This window comes from Chelmon rostratus, chromosome 5, assembly GCF_017976325.1.
Source record: "Chelmon rostratus isolate fCheRos1 chromosome 5, fCheRos1.pri, whole genome shotgun sequence".
Lineage (NCBI taxonomy): Eukaryota > Metazoa > Chordata > Actinopteri > Chaetodontiformes > Chaetodontidae > Chelmon > Chelmon rostratus.
In genome coordinates, this window is record NC_055662.1 from 22,541,756 (window position 1) to 22,559,065 (window position 17,310).

The 17,310-nt window shown below is 41.6% G+C and overlaps 1 protein-coding gene and 1 non-coding gene across 2 annotated transcripts; one reads left to right on the forward strand and one right to left on the reverse strand.

The window, feature by feature from the left end:
- Positions 1 to 4,595: 4,595 nt before the first annotated feature.
- Positions 4,596 to 17,076, reverse strand: LOC121607118 (junction-mediating and -regulatory protein-like). The gene is made up of 10 exons (XM_041937804.1): positions 16,243 to 17,076; positions 13,430 to 13,603; positions 8,348 to 8,498; positions 7,546 to 7,715; positions 7,277 to 7,442; positions 6,756 to 6,925; positions 6,335 to 6,418; positions 6,151 to 6,246; positions 5,000 to 5,546; positions 4,596 to 4,903 (listed from the first exon to the last, which is right to left on the reverse strand). The coding sequence occupies exons 1-10, from the start codon at positions 17,074 to 17,076 to the stop codon at positions 4,596 to 4,598; spliced, it is 2,700 nt and encodes an 899-aa protein (XP_041793738.1).
- Positions 11,371 to 11,442, forward strand: trnaq-cug. Its single transcript has one exon. It is a non-coding gene; the product is annotated as a tRNA-Gln (tRNA).
- Positions 17,077 to 17,310: the final 234 nt, after the last annotated feature.

Genomic DNA, 17,310 nt, shown 5'->3' on the forward strand with positions numbered 1-17,310 from the left:
TCCACAGCCTATTTAAAATCCTACATGATAGACGAGTATTGAATCTTCCAGAGGCATTGCTCATGCCACACAGAAATTTTAGAGGGCGTGTACCCATGTTAGATTTGACATGAGAATTCCTGCATCCAGACTGCTTCCACAGTCACAGACAACTGACCTGTCTTCCTGCCAAACTCAGTGTGGTGTGTGTTCCCAAACAAGGCCTGACCTTCGACATAGCGTGTGCCTTCAAAGCACATATACGTGGACACATGTTTGTATATAATATGTGTGTGTGTTTTGTGCTGTGAGAGAAAGACCGTTTTTGGATATCAAGGCCTACACACACACACACACACACATACACAGACACACACACACACACACACACACACACACACACACACACACACACACACACTGAGCAATACCAGACAGGCTCTATACGACACCTCTATCTAACTCTCTAACTCTATCAGGTACTCTACTCAGTGGACTCATGCAGATAGGTCAAATGCAACTTAATTGATCCCCCCTGTCCGACAGAAAGTGTACTACTGTTGACCGCGAACCTGTGTGGCAGCCCTGTCTGGACAAAGTAGTGCATCGTGAAGGGCTTATAGAGTGCCATCTAAGTGTTCGTACATCTCGACCCTCAGTGAAGCTGGCCACAGATTTTCACTCCTCATGGGTGAATACAGAACTGTACACAGTTTCTAGTCTTTTTTTTTTTTTACACAGGATATAACACTGATGATATAATAACAGAACTGTGTAAGACAACTTTCTACTCATGATGGCATTGTAAATGAATGGATTGATATCTCAAATGCAGTAACACCCTGCAGTGGCTTATTGTTGTGTATTAACCCACAGAACAGGATTGCATAGTTATTATAGAGTATCTAGTCTGTAGGGAAACAATGAAAACCTCTTCAATATATATTTAAAACACGTAACAACACGATGTAAACACACAGTGTTAAACGTTCTGTACCAAAACATGCACTTACAAAGCAGCTCCTGTACCCATAAAAGAATTCCAGAACTGCATATTAAAATCTCTTCCTCTAAATTCACTTAATTTCTAAAAAGCTGTATTGTCACATGAAATGCTGCTTATGTTCCCTTTCAATTGAGCACCCTGTTTGCACTGTGTTATTACACTGTTGTAACTACATTATATATCAAGAGATTTGCATTAAATACTAGCACAGTATAACTCTGTACTTAAAATATTGTAGTTAGTTACACAGGTTAATACACTGGAATAAGACCCATGTAAAGGGAAAAGTTACCCATGTTTTTCTTTCTGGTTTAACTTTGACAGTCGAATAACAGAGATGGAATACCTTGATATTAATGCTATTGTTAATGAATGCCTTTGTACAGTAGTGGATAAGAAGCTTTTCATTCTCCTGTTTTGTAACTTATGGTATTTAAATGTAGGTATTATTATTGTATTTAGAGGTATGAGAAGACTGGCAATATTTTTGACTATTGATATTAAAGAGGTACCTCAGGCTAATGATGTTCATAGATTGGTGAGACTTGTGTGTTTGCAGGTGAAAGGATTTACCAAACGCTGGTGAAAAAACGATCAGGAGACACACCTGTTGGTGCTTCAGCCAGACTAAATTCTTTGTTGAATTCAAACAAAGACAGACCTACTAGGCTGAGAACACACCTCTGTGAACTGAGAAATGCTATGTTTTGTATTCAAATACAGTGACCGCAGAATTCAGTGTGTGCAAATCACTTTTGTTCTCTTTTTTTCCTCATTCTGAACTAAATTATTCAACAGTGAAACAGACAATCTCAGAATTTGCTTCACAAGGTTTTATTCAAATGCAGAGGCAAGGTTGTAAATAAAAAAAAAAGGTTTGAATAAATGAAAATGGTAGGACTAAAGGCAGAAAGGTATTCTTGGAACAGTATGTCTATACACTAATGTGTAAAAGCAAGTGCAACATATAATAAGTCTGTTGTTTTAGGCAATCAATCAGAACTCATTATTAGCCATTAACCTGTTTCATCCTTTTTTTGTATTCCTCTACACTGATATTGCACTTCTTAACTGAATGACTGGCTTATGCAGACAGTGGGTCATATAGTCAGCCTGTGTGGATAACAGCTCTACATAGGAAATGTTCAGAAGCAAACACATCACAAAACAATTTGGCTGGAAATGCTTTGGAAAACGGGACACAAACAAAGCAACGAAACACAATGCAAAATCACAGTCAGCCGACAAACAAGCGGAGTTGAAGTTATTCATAGATCAGTGTAAAACACATGACAGTGCATTTCTAAGGTCAGTCAGGTGATAAATAGTTGATTCATGGCAAATGTGTCACATTCTGAGCAGAGTTACCCAAAAGTTTTGAGAACATTGTTGGTTGTTGTTTAGTGGAGATATCTAAACTTTAGTTCGATCATCTTTTGGGAAACTCTGCTCTGGTCACTTGTGACATCAGGTCAGGTAAGGTCTGGGTTAGGTTTAAGTTAAGAGTCATGTCTGGGTTAGTCTTTGTCTCATGCTACATGATGAGGGTATCATGGAAGAACATTGTGCTGACAGTGACAGAAGACATGTAAAAGTGCCTCAGGTTTGCTCTGCCAGGAAAATAATAAACTCTCTTTAGCACTGAGCTATTTTCACTCTGTATAATGTGACATATACTTCCATGCTGGTTCTTTCTACATTAGTGTCTGCTTTGTGATTAATCTGTGAATTGCTCTCATCACAAGAACAATAGGAAAAGCACAAATCTTTGCATCAAAGTAGTTTAAGACAGTGGCTGTTCCAGATTCAGAGCTTAGTTTACGAATCCACATCTTTTCATGTTAACATGTCTGTTAGTGTGAATTCCTGTGCTGCTAAGCATCCCACTGGTCCTCTCATACCATTCTTCTATCACTTCTGTAGGTCCCATTCCTCGTGTTGTTCAGTGCTTTTAAATATACTCATCTACTACAGATACAATGTTTCACCAGTGATTAAAAAACAAAACATAAAGTTGTTACTGTACAGATAAAGTGATTCAGAAATTGCACTGTATAACATGCAAGTACTGAACCATACCACCTCTGAAAAAAAGGACTTAGGAGTAGAGGCTGTGGACTCACTTTGCCACTAAAATATTTCTGCACATGTTGGCTCTGAGTTTAGTGCACGAGTCCATGTGTGCATGAGCATGTTTTCACTTCCAACACTGTGAGTAACAGACCTCCTACTGTGTGCTTCTGCCCACCGAGCGCGGAGAAAGGAATTAGAAAAGATGCAATAGAGGTGAATAAGATGGCAGGGGAAACTGCATCAATCACGAGCGCCTGCTCCACCGCCCACAGTGACTCCCTACAGTGCTGAGAGAATCTAGCCTCCTACAAACCATCCATCATTCAAACAAGCGTGACCGGTTTCACAGCTCTGCCGTGACTATCCCACATAAAAAGTTCGGGCATCACCAACCAAGTCTGCCCACACTTTACCAAGAGTACTGACACTAACCACGACCTCCACCTCGCTTAAGAAACTCTCTGCAGTTCTTCCAATGACCCTTCCCTTCATCTAATCATCTCCTACTCCAGGTGACCAGATTTTGCTGTTGAGATGTGGCGTCAAATGATAAACCTTTTGTGACTCTCCATATCTCCCACCAGCCCAGCCATATGCTGCAGTCGAACAGATGGGTCAATGCATATTGCCACACTCAAAGAGGAGGTGAGTGTAGGGGGTAGTGAAGGCCGGAAGAGGACAAGAGCGGGGGAGGGGCACAAATCATTTACAGTCTTTGTACAGTGTCAGATTAGACAATCAGTGGTGTTGACACTGCCACACCTACAAGTGACAGGACAAAGCTAGCTGTGCAGCATAGTGTGGCTCAGTCATAGTAAACTGGTTGAGAAGAGAGTGTCAGCAGAGGTGATGGTGTAATGGTTTACAATCCGGACTGTAATTCCAGTTCAGATCTCAGCAGTATGTTCTATTGATTTTCAATGTCCTGCATGACCCCAAACTACCAATCATACACATTACATATTTTTATTACAGTTACAGTGTCTAATGCTTTGGAGCAAGTGTGTGTGTGTGGGGGGGGGATCACACACCTCACAGCACTAATAGCTTTCAGTGCAGTTTTTTTGTGTAAAATGTGTTGCGTGCTGATTCTTTCTGAATGTTAATGTTGCCAAAAAAAGGGCCAGTGCAGAGCTTTTCAATAGTACAACTGAAAAAAAACAAAACAAACAAACATGGCATCATCATCTGATTACAGTACATAAATCCACATTAACATAAAGTAGAAATAAAAACACAAAAAATGTCCTTAGTGATGGTGAATGTAGTGTGAAAATAAAATGAACAGGTTGACCATAGACCTTTGGAGCATTTTTTGAGTTGGTGATATTCATTATGATTCAGGCCCTGGCATAGTCACTAGGTACATGTGTGACTGGGCTGTGTGTGCTTCAGCGTGAATGAATGAGTAACTGTGTGTATATGTTTGTGCGTGTGTACAGTACAGCGCAGCACTTCGCAATGCAGTACAGTACAGTGTGTGCAGTGCCAGAGGATGCATCTGTGTATGTATTATTTGTTGCGTCTGCGTTGAACCCTAGCTGTCCCAGTCAGGTCCGGCCAGCCCATCGTCATCTGAGTCAGACTCAGGTGAGGCCTCCTTGATGCGGCGCAGCGCCTCATGGATGCTCCTTGTCAGGGGATCGGTGGAGGCTGGGAGCTCTTTCTGGTCCTTTCTCTCTTTCCTGGGGACACGCCTCAGTTTGACCCCCTTGCGAATCTGAACCAGGATACTGTTGGGGTCATCGTCACCCTTAGCCGGAGGCAGTGACCGCTGGTCGACCTTCCTCAGGTGGAAGCTGCCTCTCTTCAGGGAGGCTAGCACCTCATCCATGGGTGAGCTCACTACATACAGGAAGAGAAGAGGAAGATGGACTGTGATTGGCTTTTGTAACTGGCTAATCTATTAGAGCCTGCTATTGTAATAAATTGTTTCAGTACCTCTTCTGCTGTGGGAGTCAAACTCTGGAGTCTTCCTTAGTTTTTTCCGGGCGCTCACCAGTTGACTGCTGTCAAAGAAGCGAGGGATAAAAGGACCGAGTGGGGAGAGGGAGAGCTCTTCTGCTGCACTCTTACCCTCAACCTTCTGCCCATGCCGACCGGGGCTCCCAGAGGGTGACAACTCCTCCTTAGTTGGCAAAGGAGGTGGAGGGGGAGGCGGAGGAGGAGGGGAGATAGGGGATGCCAGTAGTGAGGACAGGGAGCAGGGAGAGCAGGAAGAGTCTGCAGGGCTGGGTACAGGTAGCGGAGGAAGGGATGCTGTGAGGGACGTGACGGGTTGAGTGGTGAGTGTGGAGCTGGGGCTGGGGTCTGTCTGCACACTGGTAGTGAGACAAAGAGGCTGGCCCTGCGTCTGGACACCGAAAGAATTCACATGCTCCTCCCTCTCACTCATGCTACTCATTTCCATGCTCCTTCCGCGGTCTCTTCTTCTTGTGTGAGACACACGTAGTCGAGTGGACTTTAGAATCACCTGACCTGGGTACCGCTAGAGAAAAAGACAGCGAAAGACAAAAGTCAGTCACAAAGAAACCAGAATTACTGCCTCGCGGTTGTATGGCTCCACCAACCAGTCAAATCGAAGTTTACATCCATGACTGTCCAGACTCATAAAATATGTGATGAAGACCTTGACTTGAATTCAAGAAAAGGTAGTATGTGTATTTTTTGGTCATATGGAAGTGCATTGACGTGCATGATTTCAGTGACTTCCAGTGAGAAACATGCTGTCTTCACTTAGAGGCTATTTTTACAGAGGACCACAGAGGACTGATACAAAACTTTGTCACATGGTGTAACAACAATCACCTGAAACTCAATATCTGTAAAACCAATGAGCGTGTGGCGGACTACAATTCTTCAACTATGGATGCTACTGCAAAGAAACTACAAATTGTAAAACATGGATGCTTCACACACACCTTCACTCCAGCAGCACAGAAGATCTCTACAATCTCCTTTTGTGAGGTTGACCACCAAAAACAAATCAGTTCATCCTTCAGTCCAAGTGAACATTTGTGCCTAATTTGAAGGAATTCCTTAATGGCATTCCTGAGATATCGCATTCACGATCTACGTAGGAGGCCACATACCTGCTTGAAAGTGCGTAGTCTGTCCAGAGTTCTCTGCCTCTCCTGACTAACTCTGCTGTTCTTTCTCTCCTCATCTTCCTCTTCTTCATTTTTCAGCTGAAAAAGTTAGAGATTTACAGGAGGCGAGAGTTAGTCACAATACTTTAAAGGTGTAAAGTCACGTCATTATAAAAAAAGCATCTACCTGTAAGACCTGGTGGGCTATAGAGTCCTTGTGGATGGTTTGACGTTTCTGCTGTTTCTGAGCATGGTTGGACACACAGATCTCCTGCAGGAAAGCAAGAAAAATACCAACACTATGATCCATACAGAATCATGCATAACAATAAGACTGCTGCTGCAACAAAACCTTGCAGGTCAGTGTCACATATGATATTTGAATATATTTCCCTTTGGAACCATTTACTGCCATGTGCCTGGGTAATTTGTTGTAGGAAATAGTGAGTCTTATCATAGTTACTGGATATCTATATCTATGAAGCCCAATCAAACACAGTGCAAAATACACACTGCATTGTGCAGAATTAATAATGCATTAACAATATATAGAATCCAGGATACACTTCAGGAATGAAAACAAGTATAACTGAGTAAGGTGTACACACCCTCTTGTTCCTCAGATAGGAGCGCTTGGCAGTGATGCGCCCCCTTCTTGCCTCCAGCTGTCGAGCGCTGACCTGAAGTCTGTGCAGCTCTTCCCTCTCTGCAGTGTCGTCCTCTGTGATATCATCTGCACTTTCAAAAGTGTCATAGTACACCACCTCATCCTGACGCTCTGAAAACACACGTACATATATTGACTTGTGTGGACACATAGATACAGATCTCTCATGTGTTTCTTTACAGATACAACACACCAGTCATGTAATGAGTAATAATTCATACTGTCTTATAAATAATTTCAATGTGAGTAAAGTAGCTACCACAACAACTAGAGCTGTCAGGCAAATGTAATGGAGTAAAAAAAACAATATTTCCCTATGAGGTGAAGTATAAAGCTGCATAAAATGAAAATACTCAAGTAAAGTACAAGTACCTTGAAGTTGTACTTAAGTACAGTACTTGAGTAAATGTACTTAGTTACATTCAACCACTGCTTGAAGAAGAAATAATGCATCTTAAACACCTGTCATCTGTCTGCGAATGCTGTCCAGTTGAGCGGTGAGGAGCAGCTCTTCACACTGTAGTATCTCGGCCTGGATGTCATATAGTTGGAGCTGGAGCTCATAGTACTGTGTCTCCATGTGGTCTAAGAGGGCTATGGCATCCTCACTGCTACACAGACTCTGCATCTGAAGGAATGGGACAAAACCCTAAGTCACAAAACAGCTGTATGTGTGTGTGTTTATGTCAGTGCGTATGTGTTTCGTATGGTGTTGTGTGCTTCTACCACACCTCCTCTCGAAGTGTGTGTTTCCTCTGGTCCAGAGAGATCTCCCTGGCTCTCTGGAGCTGTAGAGTTTCCTTTGCAACAGAGTAGCGAAGTCTCTCCATGCGCTCCACCGCTGCTGTCCATGAAGATTTACCAAACTTGCGCTGGTCCACCCTCATACGCTCATACACCCCTACAAACAAACACACACACTCAAACAAATGGCAATACTGTTGGCAGTGAAACTTCCACTCACGTGAAAGTGAGTCACCAACATGGTCAAATAACTTTCTCCTCTGGTGCAGTGAGTAGGTATGTCACCCACTCATTCTTTTAAAGTGAAGTCTCTCACTTCAGTCTCTCAGGAGTAAAGCTTTATTACAATAATGTAAAGGGAGACATCTATTGGCCACATTTGGACATTACAACTTCTCTCATTCCAGTTTCCACTTGAAATTTATTTGATTTTTGACCTAATAAGTGTCAGACAATAAATGGACCAGTCAGTAGTGGACAAAAACTGGGATAAGCAGGGACACACTGTGGAGTAACCCTGGACGGACACAATCTGCTGGCAGAGCTGTCTGATCAATAGGCTGTCCTTGTTTCCTATTGTCCCTGTCAAAGCATGTCTGTCTGCACCGCCTCATTAATACCAAGTCACATTAGCCCTGGCATTCAAAACCACACACAGGTCAATAGCAGGCCAGTGCTTCCACTATGTGTGTGTGTGTGTCTGTGTGTGTAGGGGGGGTGTTAATCAAAGTCATTCTTCTGCTGCTTTATTGGCTTGACATTGGCAGTGACATTGATGGTATACTGTACCTTTCTGGGCTCTGGCAGTGATCTCAAAGTACTTTACAGTAAACTCCTGGATGTTGAGGACTGCTTCCTGAGCTTTCTTCTGCCAGTCGAAGTCCTCCTTTTTCAGAGCTTCAATCCGCCTTGGGCCCAAGTAGTCATTCTCCATGGAAATCTGTTGAGAGAGGATGAACATATTTTTGTCGCCAAGACAAAGAATTCAGGCTTTAATGAGGGAATAAGAAAAAGACAATCTTGTGAAAAAGTCCAAGGAAAGAATTGGGAGATAAACGCATTTTTATGTAATATGCTAATATAAAAAATGGATCTGGAGATCATGGATTATAAATGGGTTTGCTTGAGGTGAAAAACATAAAGCATGGCAGTTCCTGTGTTGACAGTACAGCCAGGGCAGTCTCACTAATAGTGGAGTTAGTGGCACATTCATAAATGTCTGTTCCCGGAAGATAACACAGCTTCATTCTCTTTTGAGATTCAGAGGTTGGTTGGAACCCCATATGTCAAACATTACTGCCACTTAGTGGCAAGAGTGAATGGCCTTAACGAAAAGGACAAACGTGATAGAAATGCATTCCTAATTGTACTCATTTAGTCATTAAGTTGTGGTGTACATGGCAGTGCAGTGAATATATTGCACACATGTTGCAGAGAAAGATTAGGATTACAGGACAGGTTAGAAATGTGCACTCTGTCTCAGAAGCAAGCCTGGAGAGGGAGCTACAATCCCATACATGGAAGCACTGACAATAAGCAGTATTTTGCATGTCTGTGTAAGTTACCGTGTGCACATTCAAACACACATGCATACACCTGTGTAACAACATTTTCTATACTAACCCATTTTCAACCAGCTTGCAAAAGCATAATCACAATTTACAATCATGATTCCAAATAAGTTGAGACACCGTGTAAAACATCAATGCTCATTATTTTTATTTAATGATTTACCTCATGAACTTCATTGATTTTTGTAAATATCTGCTTATTCTGAATTTGATGCCAGCAACACATTGCAAACAAGTAGGGACAAAAGACTGGGAAAGTTGTGGAATGCTCCAAAAACACCTGTTTGGAACATTCCACAGGTAAACAGGTTCATTGGTAACAGGTGATAGTATCATGATTGGGTATGAAGGGGGCACCCTCGAAAGCCTCAGTCGTTCACAAGCAAGGATGGAGCAAGGTTCACTAGTGGTCTGGAAGGTCTGGATTGTAGATAGAACATAAGAATTAATATAGAAATTAAGAATTAAGAATTGAAAACTGTAGAATGTCTTAAAAGGATAAAAGGAAGAATGATGCAGTAATGATTTCACCATTTCATTCAATTAAACCCGTAAAACCTGTGAGATTTCCACAGTAAACAGGTACTTTATCTTCTAAATAGTGTACTGTAGAACCATTGAAGAGAGTTATAGACCATAATGAGAATATGACATTCCTATGACCAAGTGCAGACATCAGTGAAGATACTGAACGACACGGAACAGAAATATCTATACCAGATGAGTAAAACAAAAGGTGTACATGCAGCACAAAGACGAAAAATGGCAGCAAAGCTTGGCGAGCTATGGTACATCCCTGTCTGACCCCTCAGTAACCTCACTGCATCTCAGCTCACACTGCACTACTCAGCAGTGCACCAGTATCATTTACCACTGCAATTTCCTGCTGTCAGGTTTCCACTGCTCATTCCTTTGACTTTTTTCTGCATTCCTATACATAGTGTAACTTTAGAACTGCTGGCTTTATATCCTATGATTTTTGTTACTGTAAATCTTTGTGGAGCAGCCTTTTAAAGGAAAACCTGCCATCTAAAATTTTACTTTAAAAACATATCTCAACTATTTAGATATACTGCATGGCCTCATTTTCCTGTTGTCAATGCACAAGATTAGAGGATACATTGACAATAAAAAATTAGGCTGATGCAACTCCATCAAGAAGCAACCTCATTTATAAGTGTAGGGTTCATGGTTGTTGTCAATATGTTCAATATTTATAGTATTTTCTTTCTTAATCTTCCAGTTTGTTACCAGGATTTCATCTTGTTGTCTTACTTGAGCCACTGAAAGAGGGGAATCCTCTTTCCTCTTAATTTGTATTCAATCACGATCTTCATTTGTCAATTAAAAAACACTACATTTTTTACACACTGACTGTTTTCCAGCTCACACATTACACTAATCTTTGTTCCTTTGCTCTTACCCCACATCACGTCTTTCACTTTTTCACTTAAGTTATTCACTGGATTTGTCAATTGCTTTAAAAGACATTTCATTATAACACAACGAGAAAATTAGGTCACACAAAGAACTAACTTGTCACACAGACAAAAACTTTTCAAAATTAATTTTAAAAATAAATTTACTACATCTTAGGTTATAGTGAAACAAGTATAAAGTATCTATGCAGTTAACACATATTGAGACTGATGTTACATACTTAAAATGTGCAAGCACAGGGAATTCTTACAGTGGCTCACCTTCATGTGTGATAATTTGGTCACATCGAATGAACTGATACTCACACACTCTCACTAGGGCTACAGCTGATTTCTTTTCAGTAAAACCAGACAACCCACAAGTCGTCCAGTCAAATATTTTTGTTAAGTGGTTGACAAATCTCCGGGAAAGCTTGCTTTTGAAAGTAACAATCTCTCAAACAAAGATAAACATGCATTCTGTATAAATAATACATGTATAACCTTGTTATACTTGTCTGGATATTGAGGACAAACTGCATGAATGTAAAAGATTTCACTGAGTAGCAGTCAACTTATGCATGTTTTAAAGCTGATTCAGTGTCTACAATTCTTCTATTTAATCAATTTCCAATGTGTGACTGAGTTAGGAGGTTATGGGCAGATAAAGGGCAGAGAAAAGGAAACAAAGCCACTACAAGAAATACAGACGGAGAAGGACTACAGAAAAACGTGCTGTTTCTGAGCTACAGACACTGTAGGCTATAAATAGACCCGGAAGTGGGAGTTCAAGTTGGCCCCTCCCCACTCCACACTGGTAGGAGGTTCCATGGTGTAATGGTTAGCACTCTGGACTCTGAATCCAGCGATCCGAGTTCAAATCTCGGTGGGACCTGCAAGTTTTGCAATTACCTTCTTTCTAGCAAAACCTCTCAGTGATCCCTTTCACTGACATGTTGGTGAGTGACTTCAGGTACTGCAGTAAAAATGAAAAGCTAAAGAGTGTGACAAAAACAACTGAGCAATGAAGAAATGATTTGAGGGAAAAGCGAACATAGCTGACTGTCAACTTTGACACATTACTAACATACTGGGTCAAAGTTTGTATAGCTTCCTGGTCTATAAGGGAAAAGAGAGTTACAAGTACAGTATGTTGGTTGTCTAGTCTAGACTCTAAATACTACTAACATAGAACAGAAAGGATGTCTGCAGTACTGTAAGATAGAAAGTAAAGGATATATATATATATTATCCTTTCAGTAGAATAGGCACTATATGCTCTATATCTTATCACCATGTCCTGTTTAATTATCTCACATTTTGTTCAATTACATAAGGCAAAGACAACGTAATCATCTATTAGGGATCTGATTTGTTCCTTGTTAAACTGTTTTGGGCAGTTTGATTATAGACCCTTTTGATTGACAAAACAAATGTGTTCATTTAGTCCTGCGGTTCAGATGTTAATAGTTCATGTCTTAAAAAAAAACAAGACATTTAATCAAGCACAGTATTAAAACCACTTGCATTAAAGATAAATAATAACACACTTTTGTAAACACGTAAAATCCCACTGGAAACAGAAAATTGCTGTTACAAGACATGCAACTCCTTGCTTACTTTTTTATCTAAAGCAGACACTAAAGATTCTCACCTCTCCTGAGGAACTGGAATTGAGAACATTTATTCAGCCACACCTAAAACAGAAAGTTCCCTAACCTTGCTCTCCATCTTTCCATTTCTGCTGCATGCCTGCTGAACCCAACGTGTCAGCATCAATCTGTACCTGCAGTAAACCTATAGGGCCACACACAACATGACTTATTCATGTCTCTGTGAGACTGCAGGAAATTGGAGATCCATGGAGCTCCATTCCACCCACAGTCACTCTATCCCCAACTGCCACATCCCACAAATGTTCCAGATAATAAGGAAAAACCCAAAATTGAAAGCAAGTTGTTTCTTTCCAAGGTTGGAAAAGCTGTGTGCATACATTATGTGTCTGCTTGCTTCTTTATTAACGTATGTTGTGTAGCAATGTGCTGTTGAAGTCATTTTATTACTGATGTGCTGTGTGTGAGTCAGTGAGCTAAATATAAATGTGCCATCAGCACCGCAATAATTGAACAAAGCCTTTCCACCATTTATCCATTCAACAGCCTTCATCTTCTTTTTGCGATTAGACACATCTCACCACCATCCCCTTGCTTTACTAACCATAAGGCATCTTATACATCACAGTCAAACATGCACATACACACTGACGCGCGTGCGCACACAGACACACAGAATACCCTATTTTAAGAGACGTGAGAATATCCTGTGACCATCCATTATGTTTTATGACTGTTCGGTGCTAGTAGAGAAATACAGAAAAACATGACTGAACCTAGACCTATTGGCATAGTAGTCAGCTTCCCATGTGTGTTAGTTCAGCATAGCATCTGACTAACTCCCTGGAGTCAGAAAAATGGTTCACATGGTCTATAATAATAAGGTCAAATTACTAGAAACAGCACGAAAAACACACTCAAAACTTTTTAGTCACACTGCAGTCTTTTCTCCGGTCTGGATGTCATCATTATATACAACATTTTTTCACGACTAAAATCAGCTGTTACTTGTGTGTATGTGTGTACAGTGTGTACTTGTCAGTGGAGAACTGTGTCTCAAAAAGTCAAGGATGCTTGGTAGAATGCCAAAAAGGTTTTGGCAAATTACTGGGTCAATGGATTTGGATTCAAACTCTGTAAGAGCCTAGTTTTCATGAGATAAATTCCCCCCAAAATATGGAGGATGATTGGCTGTGGAGTTGCCTCTGAATGCATTCACACACATGCATATGCACTGGACTGCAAACTTTTGCTGGCGCACACTGTTACCTTGATCTGTTGTCTGCGTAGCATTGCAAGTTCCCTCATGTCTCTGAAGGGCTGCAGCAAGTACTGGTACAGCTGTGTGGAGGCCTCCAGCAGGCCTCCATAGGCCTGATCCTCCTCCTCATATAGCTCCAACAGCTCCACCATACTGTCCATGGTCTTGTGCTTCTCCAGCAGCTGCATCACATGCACAAACAGGAAGTTCATTTTATCATTGTCAACATACAAACAACTTTCAATATCAGAATATCAGAACAGATAACTATGTATAGCCCCCTTTAAAGACAATAATAAGGCACTTGTAATTATCCATATCAAACAAAGAAAAAAAATCAAATCACAAATCAGGTGCAGAGAGCACACATACTGTAAGTAATGTGTAATGTAATCTGCAGATGTAATGTATCACATATTTCCAAATAATAGTGTGATAACAGTGTCAGAAGGTCCGTTAGCCCATCACAAGCATACAAAGGACATACTTAAGAAGAGCTTAAATACCTCTCACTCAGCAGCGAATGGAAATTTGCACCGCACTGTGAGACGAAGAGGATGCTTTGTGAAACTGCAAATAATAGGAGTATATCTGAGTGCAGTCTCAGTGCACAGACCATGGCTGAGTGAGCAAAGTCCTCTCTGCTGCTGGGAATAAGATCAATACACACACATTTTTGCTGGACTGAACAATCCTGTAGGCTACCAGCAAGCACTGAAATAGCCATTAACTCTGCCCTCAAATGGAGTGGGAGGATCAATAGGCCAGTGTGTGTGTGTGTGTGTGTGTGTGTGAATAAGATCCTATGACACAACAAACTGTGACCGTGTTTGAATGAACTCGAACATTTGCAATGATAAAGAGCTAAATAAGATCAGTGGCTCTTCCTCCATATTCAGGATGATTGCACTGTAGGTGCGTACTGTAGGTGCCCATAGAGTGGTGAACACTTACTAAAACAATTGGTGAAAGTTATCGTGCATTTGCAATAGATATGTGTGTATTACAGAATTGGTTAAATCAACACTACACTTATTTGAAATATATTAAATGCATAAATATAGGTAACACTCAAACTTGATGTACCAGCCAGCATAATGGTGGGGAGTAATGCTGTGATGTTAATAATGGCCAAACTCTTCCATTAATGTGCTCTCTCACCTGGTCTCTCATAGGAATTCTTGCTCTGTCTGACTCCATAAGTCAAGGCTACATTAAACTAACATTATTGATTAGTAGAACAATGTGAGAGCCAGTGAGTATCAACGTAATGTCTGTTTAAATTAAGAGCAGTTAATCAATCGCTATCTTGGTGTGTAAGAAGAGCAGGCCTGGAGTGTTTATGGTGTCTGGATTATGTCTCCACTGTGTCCAGTCAAAGATACAAAGCAGGACAATTGAAATATTGGTTCTAGTGTTTGATTATATCATATAAATACAGAAGTGTTTCACAGAAATGTTTATTAATATTTTAGCTTGAGCACATCTGTAACGGCTCTGTAACTCTGTGCAGGCCTCTTCCTCCAGGAGCCTCACGGGCGGAGTCAGGTCAGAGAGATGTAGCTTACCTGGTCTGGCTATAAGACAATATATATAATATATAAGCTTCCATCCTGTTTGGTTTTGTTGTGTTTTGGTTGTCTTTATCTTAATTTCCTTTTGCCTATGTAAAAGAAACTTATCTTCAGTTATTATTTCTGCACCATCTCCCGTTCTTTGTTCTGTCTTCAGCTGTGGTGTGACATGATGGGGGCCAGTCTGGGTTGCAAACAAGTTTGGTAAAGACTAACTCCAGAATTGTCAGCACCTGACAAATGAGGAATTGTTCACTGGTACGTTGGTGATCAATTTGATTTATCGGTGCATGTAGTTTTGTGACTTTGGCCACATCTTAGTTGGTAAGAGCCATGCATGCCCTTTTGCAGGCTGAAGTAGTTGATCTCAACTGGAAACCAACAAGTTTGTTGTTCAGAACGCGGGTGAAGACAATGCCTCTGCTGCAGTTCCCGGGTTTCTGGTTGCCTTCTGGTGCTGGTGGAATGGGAGCAAGAACTAAGAAGTATCTGTCTGAAGACTAGGGTTGTGACAAGTCTGATAGTAAAAGGAACTAGTTAGTGATTGGGAGCTTGGGCACTGTGGTAGACATCTTTAGTTTTGCTATTATGCATATCCAGTCCACGCATTCATGTTTTTGTGTTGTAGGTTTGTAATCTTAAACATAAATGGCTAAAACTGTAGAATCTGTGCCCTTGTCTGCTTTCGCATGTATGTTACATTATCCACTTTGGTTAAGTGTGGCATTCCTCAAGATGGCTTGGCATGTAGTAGAATTTGGTTTGGAAGGTGAGGAATGACAATATAATATATATAAAAGTCAGCAAAAACTCCAAGCAGTTTCCTGACAGGGCAGCCACTCTTTTTCAGAATTGATTATGTGATATGCCTCTTCTGGATGGTCTACACATCTACACACATGCCTACACTCAGTTTACCAGAGATTTTGCATGAACAAAAAATTCTTACAAGAAATTACACACTTAAAATGATGGTCAGTTATGCTCAGTATCATAGTTCATTCACCCTTTCTGTATACTGCATTGGTTTGTACTTGCTTAGATGCAATTGTCTAACAGTTTAATGGCAAGCGCATCACTCTTCCTCATTACCATGTTGGTATGGCACAGTGCAATTGGTCAGTACAGCAGAAAGACTTGGCATCACTTGTGAATGTGAGTTACAGAGAAAAACTATGCGCAGACCACACTTTTATAATTACTCATTCAGTCTTGGAGATACTGTGGGAGGATCACAAAACTCTCACCTCTTGTAGATGTTTTGTTGCACGGTTGAGCGCCTCTTCGTACCCGGACTGCCTCAGCTCGCTCAGGCTCTCATAGTACTCATCTGGGTCGTCGTTTTCCGTGAACAGAACCTGCGAAAGGATCTTCCATCCGCATGTATCGAGCGCATGGCCTAGGTACACCTGTAAACTGTAGCAAAGCTCATCCATTTCGGTCTCGGACACTTCGGCCGGGCCGAACAGCACAGTCCACATCCCGGCTGGTTCCTCCGGAAACACCGGGAGGCAGGGCTCCAGGTCCGAGTTCACCGAGCACAGCTGCTGGTGGATTGCCCGGAGGTCCTGGAAAGAGAAGAGTCCGGCCCAGCTGCAGTCCTCCCTGCTCAGACTATCCAGTTCCTCCAGGTCCAAGCTGTCCAGTGATGGAGACAGTTGGTCGTCTCTTAGTGACTTTAACACCTCAATATCAGGACTAACTGGAGATGCTGCAGATTTGATCACAGTTTGAATTTTGACAGGACTTGGTTTTGTCGCAATCACAGACTTGGCTTTAGGGCTGCAGCCTTTCTCCACAGCCTCCCTGGCTCCTTTACCAGGGCTCCGAGATACTTTATCCCTGACGGGACTTTCGGGCCATTTTGTTTTGTCCCCATCCAGCCTAGTCGCCTCCACCGGAGGGTCCCTACCAAAGCTTCTCCTCTGCACCGTCCTGTTATGACACGTAATGGCAAATTTGCCCTCCACTTCATTCCAGGCGACGATGAAAACAAATTTATGCTTTTCCTTCTCTTCAAACGCATTGGGGCGGACGGCTACCCACCCCGACTCCAAATTATCCTCCATTGTGAAGGACATTTCTGCAAAGTGATGAAACAAAAATAATAACGCTGCTCGCGCCAACAAAACCGACGTTGGCACTGTTCAAGAGTCGGATACAGCGCAGTAGAACGGTGTTAATATCTGGTGTTTACCATACACTGTTTGCTCTCCGAGGATATTTTGCCTGAAGGGCTATACTCCTTTGCTCGAGCGGATGAATTTGGAGCACCGCGGTGTCATTTCCCATCTCTGGCCCACCTGCTTTCTACT